The sequence below is a fragment of the Typopeltis vanoorti genome, chromosome 5 (genome assembly GCF_054136105.1).
Source record: "Typopeltis vanoorti isolate ZY-2024b chromosome 5, IOZ_Tvanoo_1.0, whole genome shotgun sequence".
Taxonomy (NCBI): Eukaryota; Metazoa; Arthropoda; class Arachnida; order Uropygi; family Thelyphonidae; genus Typopeltis; species Typopeltis vanoorti.
Genome location: NC_143553.1, coordinates 20,420,496 through 20,447,849, shown reverse-complemented (window position 1 = coordinate 20,447,849; position 27,354 = coordinate 20,420,496). Strand labels below are relative to the sequence as shown.

General features: G+C 36.9%; 1 protein-coding gene across 1 annotated transcript in view; it reads right to left on the bottom strand.

Annotated features, from left to right (window-relative positions):
- The window catches only part of LOC150106258 (beta-scruin-like), a 361,294-nt gene that overhangs the window by 316,835 nt on the left and 17,105 nt on the right, over positions 1–27,354 (bottom strand). Inside the window, exon 2 of the mRNA XM_090392967.1 lies at positions 21,424–21,621. Coding sequence (XP_090249093.1) covers positions 21,424–21,621 — 198 coding nt within the window. The remainder of the gene's footprint in view (positions 1–21,423; positions 21,622–27,354) is intronic.

Here is a 27,354-nt window from a genome sequence, read left to right as displayed (position 1 = left end):
TAAACTGGAGCATATGGGGATGGATATAGGGTTGGTGAGATGGAGAGATACCAGAGAGTGGTTTATTCAGGAGTGGAGTCCAAAAGACAGCTTGTGACTAGTGATGTGCCGCAGGGTTCTGTTCTTGGACCACTACTTTTCAATTTGTTCATTAACGATATAGGAAAGGATCTGAGAGGAAGTGTTCACTTGTTTGCTGATGATGCAAGGTTGGGTAGAGCAATTGTGAGTGCACAGGATGTCAAAATTTTGCAGGATGATTTGGATAGTTTGAAGGACTGGGCTAAGGAAAATGGATGTCAATTTAATATGGCAAAGTGTAAGTTTATGCATTTTGGAGTGAAAAGATTAGCAGCAGTATATCATATTGGTGGAACCGTACTCCAGGAGATTGATGAGACCAGGGATTTGGGAGTGTTGGTGGATAGGGAGGTTGAAGTTTAGGGGGCACATTGCAAAAGTGGCTAAATCAGCTCATCAAATCACTTGGTTACTGAAAAATACTTTAACAAGCAGAGACAAACAAGTTATTGTTCCTCTATATCAAGCCCTGATAAGACTCCACCTGGACTTCTCCCAGATATGGGTGCCAGGAGTCCAGATGGAGGAGGATAGGGAGGAGGTGGAGTGGATCTAGACGAGTGACCAAGATGGTGGCAGTTCTGTGGAATTAACCATATGAGAACAGATTGAAGATTTGTGGGTTGCAAAAATTGGTTGATAGGCAGAAAAGGGGTGATACGATTGAGATATTCAAATTACTGAAGGGTAATTTGAATATCTCAATTTCTATAAGATTAATCCAGAAGATATCTTTGAGAATAGGACTGGTGGTGGGAGGACTAGGGGCCATACATGGAAACTGGGCAAGAATGTGGTTAACAGGGGTGTTAGAGCTAGGTTTTTTTACTTGGAGATTGGTAAATGAGTGGAATAAGCTGCCAGAGTCTGTTGTGGGTGCTATGATAGTGAATGGGTTCAAGGCAAAGTATGATAGATACTGTGTGAATGTCGAATAGTTGTGTTTGACATGATGTTAGGGCCTACCTCGATGAGTTTGTCGACTCCTTGGAGTTGCCCAAAATAATAATAATAATAATATTAAGACTGACCTCAATGGTGTCAGGGACTCATTGAGGGAGGCCACGTACCACACACACACAAGCTATCATAATTATTCTTGAATTTATTCACACTGCTTTCACACACAACATCCAAGAGGGACATCCAAGGATGTCCCTCTTGTCCTTTCCCCACCCTCCATAAAATGAAAAATTCTATCAACTGAAATCCTGTATGACATTTTCAGAAGTTTGTAAGTCTCAATTATATCAACCTCTCTTACTCCTGTTTGCTAGTGTCTACAGTTTACAAATTCTCAATTTGTCTTCATACTCAGTATTCCATAATCCTGTAGAATTTTTAACACTCTCCTTTGCACTCACTCTCTCTCTCTCTCTCTCTCTCTCCACTGCATCAGAATCACAATGGAAACCAGGAGACCAGACCTGCGTACAATACTCCAAGTGTGCAGGTCTTTAATGATCCAAGGTCTTTATCAAGGCATTGTAAAGAGGCAAAATGACATCCTTATCTTTACATGGCAAAGTTCATTTCAGCATTGTAATTATTTTTTGAGTTGCAGTTACAATCTTTGCTACATGGGCCCTGAACTTCACCTTGCTATCTACTACCACTCCAAGATCCCTAGCCTGATCAGTTTCTTCTAGTATAATCTCACCAATATAATACGACAATTCCAGCCTCTTCCAATCATTCTGTAAGTGCTGCATATCAGCTGTATTTCCCAACAACCATATCTATCTTTGCATCATCATCAGCAAATAGCTGTATATTGCCTGTCAAATCCCTCCCAATATCATTAATGTACAGATTGAATAACAGTGGACCAAGGACTAATCCTTGTGGTGGTACACCAGTGGTTACCTTAAATCTTGCAGACTCAATCTCCCATATACCACTTTTTGATGTCTGTCAGTCAGCCATCCTCTTATCCAAGCTAATACTCTATAATCCAAACCCATATTCTTCAATTTATGCAACAGTCTTCCATGCTGTATTCTGTCAAAAGCCTTATCAAAATCCAAAACTATCATAGTATATCCATTGTCTTTGTCTAATTCAGTGGTAACATTATTATAGATTGTCAGCAAGTTGCTAAAACATGACCTTTCCTTAGTAAATTCATGGTGTTCATTGAAAAGTAGAGATTCTCTGTCAACTCCTTTCTGAATGCAAGCCCTAACCAAAATATTCACCACCACTCCTGATATACTGATTGATCAATAGTTGGATACATTTGGATACATTGGTCTTTACACCACCCTTGTGCAATGGGATTACCATACATTCTTTCTATTCCCGAAAAATATTCTCAGTTCTGAGACTCAAATTATACAGACAGGTCAAAGGAATAGCTAGGTCAGCTGAACACTCTTTTAGCACCCATGCTGATATCCCATCAGTCCCTATTGGTAAATTGTTATTCAGTTTGTGCAAGAGCTCTAATACCTCCTCTTCATACACCTGAGTTTCTTCATTCACTGAACAGGTAGCAGTGAATAGTGAAGAGGTAGTAGTGAACAGTGAAGAGATAACAGCTATTTTTGCTCGCTTCACATATCTCCCTCTCCAAGCAACCTACTCTTGCTTGACATTCATCCATATCACTATTCTCCAATCTACTACACTTCCTAATATTAATCCCTTTTCACATGATATCTGTCTTCCTCAACTTTGGTTACACTTCTCACCTTTCTCTGCTAGCATTCTCTTGTTCCTAACACGCTGCTGTCAAAGTCCATTATGCTAACATTAAGCTCTACAAATTTCCTATATTTTATGCAGACATGCACTCCTTTGTCTGTTACCTGCCACATTCCTAGCTACTGTGATGCAAACATGCCACAAGCCACCTGCCACACGTTTCAACCCCTTGTGGTATATTGTGCAAAAGGTGGTCCTTAAATGGTGGCAGGCTGGATGATAACATATCAGCAAAGTGAATTACAGTAGTCACAATTATTGATACACAGTGTAAAGAATGCTGCAAGATATACTAAAAATACTATGCTAAACAACAAAACCCTAAAACATAAATTATCCACTGTCTATGATCTGAAGAAACGAAATTTTCTGTAAATTTACAACTCAAATTTTTATCAAAGCTTATCTTTTTCCTCTGCACCTTGTTACTTATAGAAAGTATATTACTTTCCCCAATAACACCAAGAGAAGAAAATATAAATTAATTTATTGAATTTACTAACACTTCAATGGTTTTCTACCCTGCATCTTCAGAGCACAAATCATGTGACTATGACAAGCACACAAACAATACACTGTAACATTAGAAACAACTCAATTTGTAACTGACACAGAACTAATGTCCTAAAAAGGCACCCTTGTTAGGACATTATGGGGTGGTTAATTGTAAAATAATTGGAGATCTGGTCTCAGAATGACTGTCTCCCAGATCTTTAGCAAATTAATGCAACCATTCTTGTTGAGACTGTGGGACTGCTTCATAGCAGATGCTGATCCTAAAAATAGTCTTTCTGGTAGACTGATCTCCTAGTTTGCCCAAATAGGCCAAACTGCAGGCATAAGGAACTATGCACTCCAGGATGTGTAAGTGGATGAAATTGATCTTTAACAGACTGGGTGAAGGTAGCTTCATGAGTGGTTTAAAAGTGGAATGGGGATCATATTTGTATAGAAGTTTAGCAATCTTTTGGAATTGGTGCCTGCAGTTTGGCATACTTTGGACAGGCTGGTTCAATTAACAGCTTCCTTGAAGAACAACAAAAATTTTACATCCTTGCTCATCTTATATCGATTTGGGACTCTGGATATCTCTTCACATAGGATTATGGGAAGAAGACATCAGTTTTACACAGAAGTCGCTATATCGCCAAAAGATTATTTTAGAATCAGCATCTATTGTGAAGCACCCCCCCCCCCCAAGCTCAACAAGTATGTTGCATTAAATTGCCAAAGATATGGGAGACAGTCATTTCTAAGACCAGCTAGCCTTAATTCTCCAAATTAATTTTTCTGTTAACTGGCTCATAAAGGGTGCCTTTTTAGGACAGTAGGACAAACTGAATTCTTTCTAATGTTCTAGTGTAGTCCTTGTGTGCCTGATACAATTATAATTTGTGCCAGATACTGGGTAAAAAAAAAAGAAGCAAAATATTAGCAAGTTCAATCAATTAATTAATTTTTTCCTCTCCTGGTGCTGTGTATACCATGAAGTACTATTATAAACAATTCACAACACCTAAGCCTTTTGATATGTATACAAATGTTGGTCCTTTTTTAATTATGATATAGCTTGTCAAATCTTTTTGCTAATAGCCTGCTTTTTCAAGTTACTGTGGTTAGAAACAGGAAGCCAGAGCTAAGGATAAAGAAGGAAAACAGAAAACAGATAAAACTAAAAATATGTGTGACCAGATAACAAAGGAATAGGATGATCTGGGATGCAAAACGAGAGTAGGATTTGGAGAAAATTATAAGATTGCAAGGAATGGCAAAGGGCATGAATATCAGAACCATTTCTAAGAAGTAATAGTATCAAAGGGCTTGTTATAGACTGAGAAGGGAACTTCTATGCTTCTATGACTGCTTGGAATATCAGAAATAAGGGAAAGAAATTATTGCACTGATTTAGTACATTTCCCCAAAATTTTATGATTTAGTGATAAGTAGTTGGATGAGGATGGACATACTGATGGGAATTAGAAATGAAAGGACATGACACTTTTCAAGAAGATAGAAAGGGAAAGAAAGGATGGGGGGGGGACTGTTGATGATAGCAGAAGACTTATGAAAACACAAGATGTAAGGGGAGGAAATAGTATCAGTGGTTTTGAGGCAATATGGTATGAGAGAGATATGGATAGGATGGAATATTTAGTTGGATGTTCCTATAGACCTGATCATGGGGGATGATAGAGAGAAGGAAATATACAGAGAAATCAGAGCAGCAAATAATTAAAAGGTATTCATTATGGATGATTTTAATTAAGCAAATAAGTAAAAAGGTATTCATTATGGATGAATTTAATTATCAAAGAATGAAGAGTGGCTTCTCAAGGAGAAAAACAGCATCAAGTCCTTGAATTTTTGAGGGATGACCATTTTAGACAGTATGTAATAAAAGGTATGTGAGCATCAAGTTTCTTGGAAGTGATCATCTCATAAGAGGATGTTATTGTAAATGGGATTGAATCTCCTTCCAGTTAGTGGGAGTGACCATGAGGTGATCAGTTCAGTGATGAAAAGTGGACCTAGTATAAAGAAAGAAAGAACATATGTGGGCAAGGTTGGTAATTATGAAAAACTCAGGAGACAGCTTGGATTTGTATCATGGAATGAGAAACTGCTTGGGAAAGAGATTAGTGCAACTTGCACAAGTTGCACTAATTTAAGAACTATTTAAGAATTGTTTAAGAAAGAACTATTTAAGCATTGTTTAAGAACTATTTATCAGACTCAAAGGTCTGAATGTATTTCAAGGATCAGGCAGTAAAGTAAGGTAGATGTGAAATCACTTAATGAAAAGATTATGCATGCAATTTGAAAAAATAAAAAGCAGTTAGGGAGGCTGCATAGGATGACCTGTAACAGTCAGATAAGTAATGGTTGATAAGGTCCTAATGTTCAGGCATTACTATTATTATTATTATTATTACTTAAAACCTCCAGGGAGTCCAAAGACTCATCGAGGGAGGGCACCTGTTCTACAACTCTGTCTCCACCACTTAATCCACCAATGGCATCTACTGCTGACCACCACCACCACTAGTTTTTCCACAGACAATCACAAACATCCATGCTCACGGCAGGATTCAGACCCACAGCCTTTTGGCTGGAGAGCAGATATGCTAACCACCCGGCAATACTGTTAAAACTGCAAGGGCACTGAAATGGATTATAGTAATGATGCAGAGGACACTGCAATGGATTGTGGCAATAATACAAAGGAGACTGAAAAGTATAAGGGTCCCACTGACAAGACCTCAATAAAGGTCGAAACTGGTTGGAAGCGTGGGTGATGAATGGCAATGCTGTAGTCCATGAAGTTAACTGAGGCACGGCTGTTACCCCTCAGATGACATATGATAGCCTGCCATGGGGTAGAGCCAATGCTGAGAGTTCTTCTCAGTGGCAGGGTGAACCTGTTACTGAGGGGAACAATGCTGAGTTTTTGGAGTTTGACCTGGAGGTTATAGGTTGTGCAGACCGCATATAGATTGCTGCGTATGCAGATTTGATGGAAATAGTCTAGAGCAGAGCTTCTTAAACTCTGGGTCACGACCCCAAATGGGATCATGTAACCGAATGTGGATTTAGAGAAAGATGTTGGAAGTTTTTCCCCACTTGGTTAAACTGTAATAAATTTAGTTTAATCCTTTATCCAAGAGTAAGTAAACAAAGTTTGAACCTGAAGTATCTTCAGGACTGAGGCAACTCGTGGTAAAAGTGGACCAAGCTCTCATCACTACGGGAGATATTAAAACAAGTAGTGATGAGAGCTTGGTCCACCTTTACCACGAGTTGCCTCAATCCTTGAAGATACTTCAGGTGCAAACTTTGTTTGCTTACTTGGATAAAGGATTAAACTATATTTATTACAGTTTAACCAAGTGGGAAAAAACTTCCAACATCTTTCTCTAAATCCAGAGTAATTTAATAATAAGGTGAGACCCCTTTTGGCAACTTGTATAGGTAAATATGACTTCTCCATTGCTTCAACCTTGGTATCACCACCTCTTGGTCTTCTGGCTCCCACTGACGAGACCTCAATAAAGGTCGAAACTGGTTGGAAGCATGGGTGATGAATGGCAATGCTGTAGTCCATGAAGTTAACTGAGGCACGGCTGTTACTGTTACCCCTCAGATGACATATGATAGCCTGCCATGGGGTAGAGCCAACGCTGAGAGTTCTTCTCAGTGACAGGGTGAACCTGTTACTGAGGGGAACAATGCTGAGTTTTTGGAGTTTGACCTGCACTGGAACATTAAATAAAGGTTGAAACTGGTCTGGGTAGTGGCTCTTCCCTTAATGCATAACATTATACATGTCCGCAAGGAGATGTGCTTTGCATTATGGGAGATACTAAGACAATAATTAAAATATTTAAAATTTTAATTAAAATAATTATATATAATAAAATAAAATATTTTAAATAATTTATGGGTGCCTTTTTTGACAACTCGTATAGCAGAGTATATAAGTTCTTTTCGCTATACCCTTAGTATTATACTTGGTCTAGCCACTTACTGATGAGATCTCAATAAAGATCGAAACCGGTCTGGGTAGTGACCTCCCGCCATAATGTATAACATCATATATCTCCTAGGAGATGTGTTTTACATTATGAGAAATACTAAGAATAGCGATCATATCTTTACCCACCTTTGCTATGAGTTGCCCTAGTTTGTACTACATACTTGAACTACGTGCTTTAGCTTATGCTAGTAGTCGCCAATACTTTTATAGTTACTATGTTCGGCATGAAACTCTTTGATTCCGATCTTTGAGTTTCTTATTCGGTTTTAAAACAATGTGGGATTTAATATTCCCTTAATTTAAATAATGTTTATATCACCGAAATGAAGCCTATTGGCTCTTTATTTTAAATAAATCATTAGCTTTGTTTTTTCAGGGTTTATATATATATGTATATATATATATATGCTGTTTTTAATTAGTAAATTAGTGATCAGATTGATGTTGTGTTGCATAGTTGTATAAGCAATATTTGGGTTGTTGTGAATGGATACTATGGATGTGTTGTCTGGGTATTGGAAGATTTTACTTTTTAGGGGAAGATGGCTAGAATCGTGTGTGTGTGTGTGTGTGTGTGTGTGTGTGTGTTAAACAGAATGGGAGATAGAACACCTCCTTGTGGTGTTCCACAGGTTATCGGAACCTCTTTGCTGTACACTGATCCTATACATAGATCAGTGTACACGTGCTTTCTGAATTTCACGTATGCTTTGAACCACTGGAGAAGACAATCTCCGATTCTGATATGTGTTACTGCATTCAACAAGGGTTTTGTGTGTTAGTGTCTCAAACACTTTTCTTAGGTCAATAAAAACAACTAATGTTGAAAGTTTATTTTTCACTTGGTTAGACTATAATAAATTTAGTTTAATCCTTTATCCAAGTGTGAGCAAACAAAGTTTACATCTGAAAGTAATTACTTTCAGGTGCAAACTTTGTTTGCTCACACTTAAAAAAAAAAAAAACCCAATACTATTCTGTTTTTATCTAATGCAGCATTCATTAGGTCTTCCAGCAGTATTGCCTTTCCTTTATTTTTTTGTAAGCCATATTGTGGTTTTGAGATGATTTGGAATGCTCTCTAAACTTCAGCCTACCGTCAACCATGACTCCCAGATGTCTAATCTCATCCACGTCCTGCAATATGGCACCATCAATATAGTACACAGCTTTATATTTCTTCATTCCTAAATACAACAGCTTGCACATACTGATATTAAACCTACAACCCCCGCCCCTTCTTTTGTCCAAGTAAAAAGTCTATTCAAATCTTCCTGAGGAGAATTAACATCAGCAGTGCTACTTATAATTCTTCCTAACATTGCATCATCAGCAAATAACTGAAGATCCCTGTTCAGTCCACATGATATATAATTTACAAACAACTTATACAGCAGGTGCCCAAGAACAGAACCCTCAGGCATGCCACTGGTTATTTTTTTTTCTTTTTTTAAATACTACTCCACCATACACAACTTGCTGGTATCAATCAGAAAGCCAATTTCTGTTCCATCTAACAAATATACTAACTATTCCCATCCTCTGAAGCTTGTATACTAACTTATCATGTGGCAATCTATCAAACATTTGCAAAGTCCAAGAATATTATTGTATATATTTCTCCCTCATCCAACACACTTGTCACCCTATCATAAAATGCAAGTAAACTGCTAAGGCAGGACCTACCATTTACAAACCCATGTTGACCATCATAAAAAATGCCATGTCCATCAATCAAATCTTGTATTCTATTCCTTACCAATCCCTCCAACACCTTGACCACAGTTATATAGACTGGCCTACTGTTGGAAACTTATGTCCTAGAACCATGCTTGTGGAGTGGTAATATTTTGTCTTCTTTCCACTCCTTAGGAACCCTACTCACTGCAAGATTTTCATGAAATATCCAGGTCAAGAGTATAGCCAACTGTGGTGTGCATTCCTTAAGAATATGTGGTGATATGTTATTCATTACCAGAGCCTCATTAATATCTAACCAAACCAACATCTGATACACCTCTGATTCTTTCTCTTCCAATTCTCCTAACATTTGGCTCGCTTCTATATATTGTATGGCATCATTTACACCAGTATGATATATGCTGATCCGCACGGTTAGCCTAGTGACTTTGCGCTTCACAACAATATGCCTGGGGAAGGAGTGTCCTAGGTTTGATTCCCATTAAAGATGTGAGGAGCTTAAGGATCTTCCTCAGCCATAGTCAAGTTAGACGGTCTTGGGCGTGGACAGCAGGATTTTTTCCACAAGTTTATCTGGGGTTTTTCATCCAGAAAGCAGGCAAACCAGACCCATGAACACACAGGCTACAGTCATAGAAATACGGCAAGGAAGGCAACGGGAAACCACCTTGTGTCATTATCTCCCTAGTAATCAGCTGCAACCCTCTCAAAGAGAGGAAGCCACAGGTTCAGATCAGATATATGCTGATAAAGTGCTCATTCAGTAATTCCACTAAATCCTTTACAACTGTTATTTTGCTGCCATGACTACCAACCAGTGTTAACCTGCCATAAGTATTATTTCTCTTGCTTGCCATATAGCAGAAAACTTCAATTGAGTTAACCTTGGACTGACCACCCAATCTCCTTTCATACTGACGCTTTTCTTTCTTTACCATGGTCTTCACCTTTCTAGTCTGCACTTTACACTCTTCATGGAGTGTAAAGGAGTCAAGGAGTCAAAAGACTCATCGCAGTTATTGTCATCCGCCTCTGTACCCTTTCACAAGTTAATTTATCCCCTTCAAATCCTGGGGAGCAAATCTGAGAACAACAGTCTAAGTGTAGTCTGATCAGGGTTTTATACAATGGAATAATAACTCTTTTATCTCTGCAGGTCAGCGCCCTTCTCATTATTGCAGCAATCCTCTGCGTTACCTTCACCACCTTTCTAATATGTCACTTGAATTTCAGGTTTGTATCAATCATCAACGCCAGATCTCATGTCTCTACTTCCTCCAGTACAACTCCTCCTATAGAGTATGCAACGTCCCATTGATGTGTCCAAAACCTCAAGACTTTACATTTTGCTGCATTAAACTGATACCCCCATTCATTTGCCCATCTGTCTAACTTATTCAAATCTTCTTGCATGACAACCAAATCTGCACTATTAATAATAACCCAACCCAGCTTCGCATCATCCGCAAACAACTGAATATCCCCCCCGCCTGCAATCCACTGACAATGTCATTGATATAAAGGTTAAAGAATATACATCCCAGCACTGAGCCCTGTGGGACCCCAATTGTAACCCTCTGCCTCCTTGAAACTACTCCACCATACACAACTCTCTGATACCTATCGGACAGCCAATACTGAATCCAGTTGACCAACCTGACATCCAAACCCATGTGCTGCAACTTAAATATCAGCTTATCATGTGGCACCCTATCAAATGCCTTCGCTAAATCCAAGAAAATGACAGTATATGCCTTTCCCTCATCTACTGCTCTTGTAACTTTATTATAAAAGGCTAGCATATTATGAAAACAAGAGCGCCCCCTCACAAATCCATGTTGACTTTCACAGATAACATTACCCTTATCTGCCCAATGTTGTATACGGTCCCTAACTAATTTCTCCAACGATTTTAACAACTACTGATGACAAACAAACTGGCCTATAATTAGACACTTCCAGTCTGCTACCGCCCTTATGAAATGGCACTATCTTACCTTCCTACCATTCCATGGGAACCTTTCCTGCAGCCAGACTTTCATTGAAAAGCCAGGTTAAAGACTTTTCTCCCCCCCCCCCCCCATCTGTGGGACTGGAAATACCATCCAGTCCCACAGCTTTTCTCAGATCCAGAGTACTAGTATTTGGAACACATTCTCCTCCTGCACCTCTAAACCTCAAACCTGACCTATCCCTCTAGTATTCAAATTGACTCCTCCAGGATGAAATACTCCAATAAAGTGTTCATTGAACAATTCCACTATGTCCTCTGCATCAGTCACTCTATTCCCATTTTTATCCCACAATGTCATTCTTCCATAATCATTTCTCCTCCTACTGGCCACAATATATCCTAGGATTTTCTTTGGATCTTAGGGCCAATCTCTTCTCATATTCCAGTTTCGCCTTCCTTACCATACTAGTCACTCACCTGGCCTGTGTGTTATATTCTTCATGCATCTGCTCCTCACCTGTCTCCTTATATCTCTTCCATAGCCTCTTTTTCACATGCAGCTACTGTTTAATATTGTCATCCACTTTACAGCAAATTGTGTCCTCTATTTCACTTGTGGAATATAACTTACTATTGCTGCTAACAAATATTCCTTCACAATTTCCCAAGCACTAATGATATCCTGGCCTTCCAATTCTGCCGCCCCATGGAACTGTCCCAAGTTGATATCTAAGACTATTATAATCATCTGCCTTATAATTCCACATATGTTCCCTTTTCTTTGATACTTCTGCATGTCTATTCATCCTCCATTTCAAAACCACACGGTCACTCTCTCCGACAGGTGTGTGTGTGGGGGGGGGGATGCCATTTCAGTTATTATCAGCTCTTCTGATGCTATGAACAAATCCAAAACTCTTGAACCTCTTGTTCGTTCTATTACATGTTGCCTAAGATATTTGTCCCTCAATAATTCTAGAAATTCCATTCCCCTATTGTTACATGCATGTTCCTCTCTCCAATTTATACTACTGAAGTTAAAATCTCCCATAATAATCATTCTTCTTGCACTTGCCAAGCTCAACTGTCTAAACATCTCCTGTTCCCCTCCCTCTGTGCTCCTGAGTCTGTAGCAACACCTCCACTAAATATCCTGTCTTGCCTACCTCTACCTCACACCACATGCTCTTAAAATCATTTGTATCACTTCCTTCCAAAGCCTCCACTCTTAGAGGACATTAGTCATCACTTATCATAAGCAGTACTCCAACACCATGCGTTCCCTTTCTATCCTGCCTCAAAATGCTGTACCCTGCTACCAGTTTCGGCCCATACATAAGCACAGCGACACTGCAGCATCCCCAAGGGAAAAATTAAAATGTGTTTGTGTTTATAAATAATAACAATGATTACAACATTATATAAATGCAATACAACATGTTAAAAGTTACAGCTTATGTTTTGACATTGATTGAATAGTTAATAATTGGAATTGTTCATTTAACACTTTAGATTACAAAACAAATGCACTGCGATCTAACGCCAATAGTTTGCGCTTGTCATTGCACGTTACGTCATTCCCAACTGTATCTGCTCAAACAGCAGTGTATTTCTAGTATGCTTACGTGCCTTATTTCTATGAGATATGAAACGTTTATTATTGGTGCGTCTGCGTGGTGAACTATTTTTTGTAAATCTTATATTATTTTGTTAAAATAACATATAATTTTTTATTTATTATAGATACAAGGCTGAATTATGATGAGTTTCACTGTTGAAAATATGAAAAGAATAATATTTTTTCAATTATCGTTACACGAAACAAATGCACTGCAATCTAACGCCGATATTCGTTTGCCTTGTCGTTGCACATTACTTCATTAGATACACTAATGCACTGCGATCTAACGCCGATATTCGTTTGCACTTATAAATTTGTTTGCATTGCACACTTGCACATTGCTATTGATACGAAACTTTTATTATTGGTGTTTGTTCGTGGTGAGGATGAAATATTTTTAATAAAGCAATTTTTAATATGTAAATTTATTATTTAATAAATTCCTTACTGATTGGGAAAAAAAGTTTTTTTTTTTTTTTTTTTTTTTTTTTTTTTTTTTTTTTTTTTTTTTTGTATATGCAGCACCACCACTTAAAATTTTCACCGGCCACTGCCTTCTACTTCTATTCCTGTTATTATATCCTTTTCTGCCAACCATGTTTCAGTGATCCGAATAATCTTTGGCCAGGTGATGCTATCAGTACCACCGATTCCTCTCCTTTATTCCGGTTACTCCTGGCATTTTTGGGAAACTAAAATGCCACTATTTCTCGACCCAGCATTATCTCCTCTAGACTCCAATGGGCTCGGTGCTATCTGATGTTGTCCCTCTTCTCCTAAGTATCCTTTGCCAGAAGAGACCATCCCTGCTACCATCTACGTTGGGCATTCTAGTTTCCCTGCATTGACACACTGACTCGTTAAAAACAGCAATCTCTCGAGATGCCTATGTCCTTCCTCATTTAAATGCAAGCAGTCTCTCACATACAATTCCTCTCTGTCCTCGAACGCTCTCGAAGCATCCACATATTCCAATCCTCTCTTCTGAGACATATTAGCTATTATGTTATTCAATATTATTGCTCTTCTGCTCAGCTCGTCACAATCATACCTAGGCAACACGCACACTATCTTTCCTCTCTACGTCTTCTTTCGTACTACCTCAAGCAAGAATCTCATATCCCTGGCTGCCTAATTTACATTACCTCTGAGGTCATTTGTTCCTACCATCACAATCATCTCATCCACCCTTTTATCCTTCTTAATTGCCATAGCCACACTTTCTATTATTCCTCCAGGCAAAATCTCCTCACGCATCCTATCTTGCACACCACGGATCATTGAGTCACAATGCATTACACCTCTTACCATTCCCTCTCTCCTATTGTTTCCATTCTCTCATCTTCTATCATTCCCATAACTCTTTCTCATTCCCTGTCTTCCACTTATCCTATTCTCTCCTCTTCAATCATTCACATAACTCTCTCTTCTAATGTTCCCATTCTCTATCCTCTTCTATCATTCCCATAACTCTCTCTCTAATTCCCTGTCTTCTACTGTTTCTATACTCTCTTATCCTATCGTTCCCAAACTCCTCTCTCAATCCCTCTCTCCTACTGCTTCTATACTCTCCTCTTCTAACATTATCATCTCTCGCTCTCTCATTCCCTGTCTTCTACTGTTTCTATACTCTCCTATCCTATCATTCCCAAACTTCTCTCTCATTCCCTCTCTCCTACTGCTTCTATTCTCTCCTCTTCTATCATTCCCAAATCTTTGTCTCACTCCTACTCTGATTTGCCTTGCATACATCTTTTCTATTCTCCTAATGTCATCTTTCATGCTTCTCATCTCATCTCATTCCCAAGATATTCCACCTCCTCTAATAGCTCATCTATGCGTGTCTGCAGGTAAGTCACTCTAACTCGCAGGGCCGGCAGAAGCGGGCGCCGCTGCCTGGGCATGGTTAATAAGTTCGTTTTTAGGAAACAAAATTTTTATCATGAAAACAAAAAATTCTTAGAATAATCAATATTAAAATAAATAAGGCCGGATACACCAAATAAAAATTTAAAAAAATTGTATATTGCCGCCTCTTTGATCAGCCGGCTGTTTACAATTTTGCAGCGAGAGCAGGTTAAACTTGCCTGCAGAATGTTGTGTCTACTGCAGTCTATCTAAAGTGAAATGGTGAACATTTTATATGCGCAGAAACGAATTTTCATACAAAATTCGTTTCTGCGCATATAAAATTTAAAATATAAAATTTGTTGCTAGTTAGCCAGTTATATGGTATGCATCTCAGTAGGCTACTGACAGCAGCGCAGTGCGGACTATTATTTCATCTCTGTGTTGTGTTGTGTAATAATTTCTTGTGGGTATAAAATAGAAATGGAATCAAAAATTTTAAAAAAAGTTATCCGGTGCACAAAATCATAAGCGTCATGCTACGATAGAAGCAGTTATTAAGAAACAAACTGGGGCTCTTAATAAATTTGTTAAAATATTAAAATATTCTGATGCAGACTGCAACCAACTCAATACATCAGAAATCAGAGTTGAAGAACTGTGCATATCATCCAGTTTTCATGAAAGTACTATTGCAACTGAACAAGATAACAAGATGCATGATTTAAGTGAAAAACAGGAGAAATTTAGTTGTAGTTGACCACGAAACTAACACATTGTTAGTCTCTATAAATTTAGAAGATCCAGGTGAATGGGGAAATACTGATGAAAAATTACGAGTTGTTTTAATTGAAATGGGGCCTGTTCAAAAGAAAAATATAATATATCCCAGAGATACATAGGTCGTAAATTTGGCGACACGTATTATAATAGAAAAATGGAAAACGGGGAGCTCGTGCCAAGAACATGGCTCATTTATTCCGAAACTTTAAATTCTGTTTTTTGCTTTTGTTGCAAACGTTTTGCACCTACTGAATCATGTATTTGGCGACATGCATTATAATAGAAAAATGGAAAACGGGGAGCTCGTGCCAAGAACATGGCTCATTTATTCCGAAACTTTAAATTCTGTTTTTTGCTTTTGTTGCAAACGTTTTGCACCAACTGAATCAAGTAGTCTTGTAGAAGGTTATAACGATTGGAGAAATTTAAGTACAACTTTGCATAGACATGAGACTAGTTTAAGTCACATGAAAAATTTCTTAAAATGGAAGGAACTTGATAAAAATTTAATAATCAAAACTACTATTGAACAAATGACCAGACTCAAAGCATGTATGAAATGGAAAAGAAACATTGGACGAATGTTTTAGAATGCTTGATTGAAATTATAAAATTCCTTGGTTGCCAAACTTTAGCTTTTCGCGGATCATCTGATAAATTATATGAAAGGAATAATGGCAATTTTTTAAAATTAGTCAAAATGTTTGTGAAGTTTGATCCCGTTATGGAATAATCATGTTGAAAGGGCCCGAAACAATATAGAACACTATTTGAGTAAAGACAGACAAAAGGAAATATTTTTAACTTTAAGTAAAACAATCAGGTATACGATTTTATTATCAATTCTAAAATCTAAATGTTATTCCATAATTTTAGCCTGCACACGTGATGCAAGTAAAAAAGAACAAATGACCATTATTATTCGCTTTGTTTCCTGTGAAAATGGAATTGTCAAGATCAGGAAAAACTTTTTAGGTTTTGTAGATATATCAGATTCCACAGGACGTAGTTTATGTGCAACAATAATGGAACAACTGGAAAAATGGAACATTCCCATTGAAGACATGCACGGTCAAGGGTATGACAATGTGGCAAATATGAACGGGGAAAAAATAGGGCTCCAAAATTTCCTTTTGAACAAAAATCTTTGAGCTTTTTACGTGCCATTTGCTGCTCATACTCTAAATTTAATCATAAACGATGCAGCCAAAGTGAATGCAGATACAATTAGTTTCTTTGCAATTATTCATGAAATATACAATTTCTTTTCATTCTCTTACAAACATTTAAAATCCTTTTAAAGTTTGTAAAAAATTTAATATTGAAACAGCCATCAAAAACGCGATGGGAAAGTAAAATTAATGCAATCCGCCCTCTACGACATCAATTAGGAGAAATTTACGATGCACTTTTTGAAATTTTAAATAATGAAAATTTTAATAAAGAAACTCAGCATGAAGCACAAACATTATGTGCTAAAATTAAGGACTACAAATTTATTTGCTCTCGTATAACTTGGCATGATTTACTTAACAGAATATACCTGTGAGTAAAATGCTTCAAGACAAAAATATGAACATTACACTTGCTTTACAATCTGTCGAAAACTTAAAAATATTCTTACAAGAGTATCGATCAAATACAAATTTTAAAGAAGTTCTAAAAGAGGTGGTGGAGAAAAAGAATTTAAAACTGGTATGGAAGTTCGATGACGAAAGAAGACACGACAATTTGACTACGAGCATCAGCGAGCGGTGAATGTTCCTTTTCCAAGTTGAAATTGATTAAAACCTACTTAAGAGCAAGTATGTCACATAAAAGGCTTGTTAGTTTGGAGTTAATAGCAATTGAAAATGATATATATGCAGAATTAGACATTAAGACCATTATTTCTAATTTTGTGAATATGAAATCAAAAACCCTGAAATTTTAATTTAAAAAATTTCAAGTATATTTATGTAATTTAATTATTTATGATATTCTGTAAAGATGTTATTTTTTGAATACTTATAGTAAATGTTCTAATTATTTCTGAATTCTTTTCTTATTTTCCCATCTATCTTGAGTTTCTTTTATTTTCCTAAAAGATAGTTCCACTTATAAAAATTATTAAAAAATTTTTACAGGTTACTAAGAATTTACTAACTTGTAAAATGAAAGAATTTTTTAAACTTTAGTTCAAATAAATTTTAACTTTAATTAAAATTCATTTTAATTTTGTTAGTGATTTGGGTCGGTGAGAAGGCCTGAATATAATCCCTGTATCATTATATTCAACGATTAAAGTGAATTGGATTTGTCAAAATTTGCATTAACTTTTAAGAATTTTTTGAATATTCGGATTTTTAATGATTATCCTGCCTAGTCAACACCCTCGGTTCGTTACATTTAACAAACCAATGTGTGGCTGTTCAGTCAAAATTTATTTAAGAAATTTCAAATAATTTAAATTTTTATTAGCGTGAAAGAACCACACACGCCCGGATCATTACAGGGGCGTTTAGATAGAAATTGCATGTGGGTGCCAAAGAGAAATCTGCTTACTCGCCATTCATTTACCCAATCAAAACCATCTCCGTAAACTTCGCCGTCATTCAAGCCTTCCACACTCCTGACTCTTATTTTCTCATTCATACTTCGCTCATTATTCTCTCCTATCACACTACTTGTCTCCCATTCGTCATTCTCTCCTATTACACTACTCATCTCCCAACATTGATTTCTCGTCCCTGAAGCAAACTAGGTCGGTTATCGATATATCTAATTCGTTAATTTCCTCCCACTGTCTGCATTTTGTGCATATACGCACTCCCCCTTCTCTCACCCACCACATATCCAACTCCCGGGAAGCATACATACCGCAATCACTGCATGCCACAAAGTCCTTTATTATATTATGTATAATAGAGTTTTTAAATGGCGGAGGACTTGGTGACACGCCATTTGTGATTGCAGTTGCGTCCGCCATCGTTCCTTACTGCCACGTACGTAACTACTAAACTAATCGTTAAAAAATATATATGAACACTTTATCACAGATATATATATAAATAAATAAATGCTAAATAAAACATATATATATATAAACATAATGCTATATTCAAAGCTATATACTATTCTAGATAGGAAAACTTATCTTCTCTTCCACCACAATGATGCCGACTGTGTCTTCGCCTTCTCTGCAACCCAACGAACCTCCAAAATCAGAAACACTAAATAACACTTGTGCTACTGAGAAAAAAATGCAGCACAATTCACAAAAGAATTCACACTATGCGCTGTTAAAAAACACTTTTCCCTACCACTACTCAAATCACCCACCATGTGCTTCAGCATTGCTTTTATCAGATACTGCCTTGAGAGTTTGCATACATTATCAACATCTTTTTCGTTCAGCTCATCTACCCAACGTACTAATGCTAGCTGACTACAGAGCTTCCTATAATCACCTGCTTTATACTTCCACATGTATCCGTTTTTGGCAGTAACCTTTTCTTGTTTCACCACTTCCCAAAGAAGTACCTTATGATCATTCTCACCAAACAGCAGCAGTATTAATACCTCATCGACAACTACCCTTGTGAATTTATCACCAAATCTAAAACATTAAAGCCTCTAGTTGCTTCCATCACATGCTGTTTAAGATATTGATCTCTCTGAAATTCAACTTCCTCATTCTCCTTGATCACATACACTATCTCCTCCTTCCATTCTATATTCCTGTAATTAATATCTCCCATCAGGATCACCTTTTTTTACATGTCCGACCAAGCTGCCTAAAATCACAATTAGTATTCTCCACATTCCCTGGTCTATAACAGCATTCTATTAGATATGCTAACATGGTTAGCATATCTAATAGAATATAGAATAGGGCAACAACTTCACACCACACAGATTCAAGATCTGTGCATGCACTATCAACGTCCACATTTTGAGGACACAGTTCCTCTGCAATCATTAACAGCACTCACCTTCCTCTTTTCACAGTTCTATCCTTCTGGAAAATTCCCAACATCGCATCCTCCTCAGACAGCCAAGTTTTACTTATTCCATTTATCTTTGGGTGCACTGAGTCAATCAATACAACAAACTCAGCTCTTCTGAGTTTGTTGTATTGATTACAACATCCTGTTTTGAATACTCCTTACATTTGTATACAAACATAACAATCCATGTCTTTGAAGCCATTCTAGCAGCACCAAAATTCTCTATTCTAGCTGCTATACCACCCCCCCTCTCTTCAGTCTGACTACTCTTGTTTCTCTGATCCTGATTCTGATTTCCATTTCTACCTGTATAATCCTCACCTTTATGCATTCCATCATCTTGTGCTTCTGCAACCACATCTTCAACCTCATCCATTTATTTGTGCTATTCTGCTTCACAAGTAGACTCTGATCATTTACTACATCAACTTCTTAACTCTGTGTCTTCTCAGAAAACAACAGACTTTCTAAATGCCCAACACCAAAACCATTCAAATGTAATCCATCAGCTTTAAACCATTCCAACTTTCAAATTCGCTTCACAGATTTACAAACTGAACCCCCTTTGCCTCACAAAACTAAGCCATCTTACTGTTCATTATCTCTGCTCTATTTCCCAATTTGCTGTTGTCATATCTAGGCAACACACCTATGACATTCCCAACAACATTATTCTTCTTTACCTGTTGCAACTTCCTCAAACCTCTATGAACATTCTTTTTCTTCCCAAATAAATCATTTGTGCCCAGGACTATCACTAATTTTGATACCCGGTATTTCCTTTTCTGCAATGCATTAGTTATTTGCTTCACTGTTTCACCAGGAAACTTGTTTTGTGCACTTTAGTGGTAATCACTCCTCTAATGATCAAGTTCCCATATACTGATATATGACTACCCTTTACCTCTTTCTTCACAATATTACCTTCTTCCTTCTTATTATCATAGTAAAGATATTAAACATCAGATGTTTAATATCTTCTTCATGTTTCATTTCACTTTTCATTCACTAACTCTTATCTAAGCTCTTCTGCTATGGTCTCAACACTTGCTCCCATTTCAAATTGCTCTAATCTCTCAAGATACTTTTCACATACATTAATGCTTTCCTTCTTCTCATTTGCCCAAATATTCCACAGATCATTAACATATTTCAGTGCATACATATAGCAATTTTTGCAACGCATTCCTTGCAAAAAATCCAAGGCAGAGCCAGACTTTCGTATAGAAGCCTTCGTTCCACTGATGTACATTTCTTTATGGATGTAATTTTCAAAAGCAGAAGCAGTACCAACAAACAAGTAGTAAAGCACAATATAAATGACAAAAAATTTCAACCCCACCACCGAAGGACATTGTATCCATACTGAAAAATGCAGCACAATTTGCAATAAAAAGTGACACTACACACTAATTAAAATATTGCGCTAAAGAAAAGTGTTTTTCTTTAGCGCAGCTCAAATCTACTGCTACATTCACTTGCGGCACTAGCAACATCTAGTCAAATAAAATAAAACAAACATTGATGTATAAGGATAAAGAAGTTATTTTGCCTGTTTACAAGGCCTTGACATGACTTCAAATACAAGCTTGTTTAAGAGGTCATGCAGACACAGTAGAGAGAGAGAATAGAATGTAAAGGAATGTGTTACAGGTGATACTGAACTATGGGATATAGATTAGGAGAACTGAGATACTAAGGTATGAGATGATATGATAGAGATCTGCAAACTTCTGAAAGGGACTTATGGGATACAAGATGATGGGAATTTTCATTTTATGGTAGGCAGGGAGATGATAAGCAGTGATCCATGGAAGATGAGAATGAATGCAGTTAAGAAAGTGGTTATTACAGCTATATTTTTACCTCTCTCTCTTAGAGTAATATGTGATTGGAATGGTTTACTACCTTTGGAAGTGATGCGAGTGGAATTAGTGTGAATGAATTCAAGAAAATATATGACAGGTTGTGTGGGTGATATGTGGCTTCCCTTGATGAATTCCACTTCCTGAACGTCACTAGCAGGACCAGATAATAACAAAATAATAACCTAATAATAACTAAAGTAAATCAAGAAAAACTTTTGTTATTTAGCCTATTGTTGCATGAACTATTTTAAACACTGAAATAGTAAAAGTTTTAAGTGAAAATTTAGAATTTAACACTAAATAACATGCACGTTTAATATGCACATTATTCTTCTTACCTCTGTTGTGCAGTACCAAAACAATATACTCTGTTTGAAATGGAGTATCTATTCTTTCCCTCAGAAGTAATACCTCCAATCACCCATACAAATCCATCTAGATAGGTTACACCCATTCCCATTATAGGTTCAGGCACTGATTTGATTAATATCCACATATCTTTAAGAGGATCATAAATCTCAGCAGTAGATAATAACCTGAAATTAAAGCAATAATATTTTTATGCCAAAAATAATTAATTTATTAAAACATAAAATTAAATCCTCTCAACGATGGTGATATTATAACTTAGAGTATATCTGTAATCTAGTTCTGGTAGATATGGACATCAAATGTGTAATACAGTAAATCATGAAGTATAGGAACTTCTAAAGCTGGAAATATGAAATCTGGATGGAGATGGACTATTTAAATAAATTTTTGCAAAAGTTAACACTGAAAATTATGAAAAAAACTTTGGTAAAAGTGAGGATACCCCAAAATATTAAAGATGGAAATAGATGCTGCGATCAGAAAGAAGATGCAATCAGAAAAAAAAAAAAAGCTCTGAGAAGAGATGAAAAACTGATAGAGTTTTTTAAGTATGGAGGAGAAACAGCAAAGCATTATTTAGTGCAGTTCTTCAACCAAGTCTTAAATTCTGGATAAATTTGTAATAACAGGTAGTTGGGAAGAATAACTCCCATAAATAAAAAAGCAGTACACAGAAATTTACAAATTATAGATCAATAACCTCACTAAGTTACACATAAATGATTGATCAGAATTACACAAAATAGAATTAAAGCAACTTATGAGCAACATTCAGGAGAAGTGTAAATGGAATTAAGCAGAGGGTGATCTACAACTGATGCAATTTATACTCATTTACAATAGCTGAATTAATATGGAAAAAAAACACTGAAATCTTTACTGCTGTTTTATAGATTTCAAGCAAGCATTTGACTCAATAACCAGAAATAAAATACTTGAAATTTTAAAACAAAAAATAAAAGAAGCAAAAAATACTTAATGTCATCTCCAGTACTTAAAATGCTACAGTAACAATAAAATTTGGAGCAGTTGAAACTACTGAAATACCAGTGGAGAAAGAAGTCAATGTAAGGATGCCTGCTTTCACCACATTTGTTTAACCTGTGCCTGGAAGAATTAGTAACAAGGTCTATTCCAGAAAACATGGGAATTACTGTGAATTAACAAAATTTACATCATGTAAATTATGATATGATAAAAAATTACGTGATACCAGAATAGAGAGCATTGATAAAAGACTGCAAAATGTAAATATCGGTGATAATACTGAAAGTGTGGTGGAAGAAGTTCAAGAAAATGTAGGACTGAATAAAGAAATTGCATGCTTGCATGTAGGACAAAGCACGAGACTGAAAGGCTGCAAACAACAAGGCATTAGTCAAACTGAAAACAAACAAAAAACAAGAGGTCCAAAGCCAAAAACAAAACTGTAAGAAGAATGTGAAAGAGTTACTGAAAGAAGCAAAAAAAAAAAAAAAAAGAGCGAGAGAGAGTGCGGTTTGTGAGTCTGCTACCACACTATGATAGATGCAAACTGAGAAGGAGAGCAATGATAGCTAATGAATCAAAATGCAATTTGTTTAGAAGGAATAATGTATAGAGTTTATGAACCTATGGCCTGAAGTTGAGGGATGGAAAGCTTTGTACAATGCTGATGGACTACTATTAAATGAATTTGGAGTTAAATGTCTAGAGATAGATTTGTTCATTAAGAGTGTGGAAGCACAAAGTCAGGAAAACAAAAGCAATTAGGGCAGATGCAGACAAGTGTGTGTGTGGGGGGGGCACCCATGAAGCAAATGATGTGTGAATGATCAAAAAATGTCGAATCTAGTGTCTCTGAGGCAACAATATTAAACGGAGTAATCAATTCAGGATGTAAAGGTGGTTGGGGATCTAAGGCCCCCCCCCCCCCCCAGTTGATGTGTACAGTTTCTTTATACTAATGCTAGAAGCATCAGGAATAAAAGGGAAGAATTTTTGGCATTGGTTAGTGCAACCTCACTACTGCCTATAACTTTTGGCAATGCAACCTTGCCAAAAGATATAGGCACTAAATGAAACCCAATTTGGTTTCAGGAGAAACACGGGAACTAGGGAAGCCATCACAACACTATGGATATAGGGGAAAAGAACAATTGAGTGCAATAAAGATTTATATCTATACTTTGTGGATTACAAAAAAGCTTTTGATAATGTTAATCACTCTGTTTTATTTGATATTATGCATAAAATAAGAATAGATGGAAAAATTATCAGACTGCTGTTCCAAATATATAAAACTCAAGAAGCCAGGGTTAGATTTGAAGTAGAGTACACTGAATGGATTCCCCATAAGGAAGAGTGTGAGGCAAGGTTGTGGGATGTCCCCACTTCTTTTTACTTTCTGCAGTGAATGGATGATGATGAGAGAGGCCCTGGAAAACCTGAAGGATGGAATAAAGATAAATGGACATCTGATAAATAATATAAGATATGCAGATGATATCGTACTCATGAGGGAAACAGAGTAAGGTTTGCAAAGAATTTTGAATAGACTGAACAGGGTTGGAAAATAGAGATATAAAATGAAAATAAATTTTAATTTTCAGAAGACAGAAGTGATAAAGATTTCAAGGAAAGGAAATAATGGGTGAAAAATCACTCTGAAAGAATAGAATAGAGAATGTAAAAAGTTTGGAATACTTTTAGAGCTAGATAACAGATCTAACTATGAAATTAAGAACAGAATTAAAAAAGCAAAAGTAGTTTGCAGCTGGGGACATATGGATGTGAGTCCTGGACGATCAATAATGAGATGACTGGCCGATTGAATGCATTTGAAATGTGGTGCTTGAGAAAAATAGATCATATCAGCTGAACTGGCAGAGTGAGTAATGAAAATTTATTTTTCACTTGGTTAGACTATAATAAATTTAGTTTAATCCTTTATCCAAGTGTGAGCAAACAAAGTTTGCACGTGAAAGTATCTTCAGGACTGGGGTAAGTGGCTCAACACTGGGCAACTCGTTGCAAAGGTAGAGCAACTAACATCACTCTTATCTCAGTATCTCCCATAATGCAAAACACATCTCTTTGCAGATATGTATAATCTTATGCATTAAGGGAAGGGCCACTACCGAGACTAGCTTCGACCTTTATTGAAGTCTCTTGCGTGGGAGCCAGGCCCAAGTGGAGATACCAGGCAGAAGCATTAACAAGGTCATCTCTACCTTTGTTAGCAAACTTTGTTAGCTCACGCTTGAATAAAGGATTAAACTAAATTTATTATAGTCTAACCAAGTGAAAAATAAACTTTCAACATCTCTCTCTAAATCCAGAGTAATTTAATAAAAAGGTGACACACTGTTTGGCAACTCCTATAGGTAGAGATGTTTGCTCACACTTGAATAAAGGATTAAAGTAAATTTATTATTGAGTAATGAAAAGGCTCTCAAAAGATTCAAGGTAAAAAGAGACTACATGATTAGTATTCAAAGAAGAAAAATAGCATCTGCAGGACATGAAACGAGCGGTTCTTCTGGAGAGCTCCCCAGAATAGTATTTCAGGGGAAGGTGGAGGGAAGGAAAGGAAGAGGATGACCTCGACTGCGATGGAAAGACAATATCAAAGACTGAATGGGAAAGAGTCTTATAGAAGCAAGAGATAGAAACGAATGGAAGAGGACTGTTCATCAGCTGCAATCCTCTCAAAAGAGGCCACAGAATTAGATTAATACATTTTGTACCATGGTGAAACTAAAGAGTTTTTCTACTTTTTATCAATTTTATATATTATTTTGTGTTTAAAAGTTATTTTTTTACATAGTCCAAAAACCCTGTATACTAGAGACCATGAGGAACTTTTTTAGCTGCTTCAGGCCTAAAATAATGTGAGTTGTTAGGTGGTTCAAAGACTGTTGAACCAATTCCAACTGTCCAAAGCAGCATCCCAGAAATAGAGTGAAGGAAGGCCATGAACTACAACTGAAGTGGGTGAACAATATCTCTGATTATCTGCTTACTGAAACAGGAGAGCTACTCCAAATCAGATATGATCTGATTTGGAATAGCTCTCCTGTTTTTCTGTATGCTATGACCAGTAGTTAGTGTTCCCCCTTTCCCCAGACAACAGGAGAGAACATTTGTAATGGGCCAGTATCCATGTCAACTGGACCCAAGACCAATGGAGGTCAGTATTGTTTACAGTGAGTCTTGATTTACTCCACAAAAGCGAAACCAGGCGTACTCTGATCTGGAGAGAACCAGGGACACGTTATCATCCCTCTAATATCCACGAGAGGGATAATTATGGAGGTAGTGTGATGGTTTGGGGAGTTATCTCATTGGGTGAATGCACAAACTTACAGAGACAATGTCCTGGAACCTATGTTTCTCCATATGCAGATACGATAGGAAAGACATTTTTCCTACAAGGCAGTGATTCTCGTTCTCATCAAGCAAAGCTCATGGACCAATATCTTCATGAAGAAGCCTATCATATATATGGACTGGTCAGCCAGGTCTCCTGACATTAATACTATTCACCATATCTTGGATACTCTAATTAGACATGTTGCTGCTCTAAACTCCGCTCCGTTAAATGAGTTATTGAACACCATTATAAACATTATGAAACATCATTTCGAGTAGTGTATTGCTTAAAGGATGAACATATTCAAGGCACTTTGACAATCTCATTTTGACCTTGTTTTTCATCATTTTCTTTATGTGTCCATTTGTTACTGCATCAAACTATTTATTTACAATTTTCGTAGATGTTTCTTTCACATCTCATATTATTATTATTATTATTACCCCAAGACCACATGGAGTCAAAGGTTCATCTGGGAGGTACTTTCATCACACACACACACACACAGTTCATCATACTGTATCTTAAACACACTCAAACTCCCTGCAGACACCACACTCTCAGGCAAGGCATTCCAATCATTTACAACTCTGCATGAAAAAAACCTGCTTCTCACTCCCCTACTGACACCCCTTTATACACTTTCCAGGGATGACCTCTGGTTCTCCCCTGATCTCCCACTATTTTCTGTAGAACTTCTCCAGCATTGATCCTATAACAACCCCTTACTAACTTGTAGGTCTCTATCATATCTCCCCCTCTTCCTCCTGTCTACCAGACTTTGCAAATTACATCTTCTCAATCTTTCCTCATACTCGACATTCCAGAGGCTAGAAATTATCTTAGTCTTTTCGGAAGGACGAAGAGATGTTGGACCCTTTCCAACATCTCTTTGTCATTTTGAAAACCAGGTGACCAAATCTGGGCACAATAGTCCATGTGTGTCCTAATCAAAGCCTTATACAACGGAACAAGAATCTCCCTACTTCTACAAGTCAGTGTCCTCCGCATCATTCCGAGAAGCCTTTGTGTTGTCTTCACAATTTTGACTATTTCTCCCCTAAATTTAATCCTTATCCACTATCACCCCAGATCTCTTATTTCTTCCACCTCCAACAATATATCCTTACCGAGAATAAATTCCACATCCCATCTTTGGTTTCCAAATTTTAAAACCTTACATTTTGCAACATTGAACTCACATCCCCATTTCATTGCCCAATCACTCAATTTATTAAGTCTTCTTGTAAGGCCACAACATCTCTACTCTTCATGGTTCGTCCCAACTTTGTATCATCTGAATATCTCCATCCAAATCTTCACCAATATCATAATATACAAGTTAAACAGTAATGGCCCTAAAACAGACCCCTGAGGAAATCCACTAGTGACGTTCCTTTTCCTGGATATCGTTCTCCCATACACAACTCATTGATACCTATCTAATACACTAATATAATATCCAACCCCATCTGCTCTAGTTTGACTGTCAACTTATCATGAGGTAATCTATCAAAAGCCTTTGTGAAATCTAAGTATATTA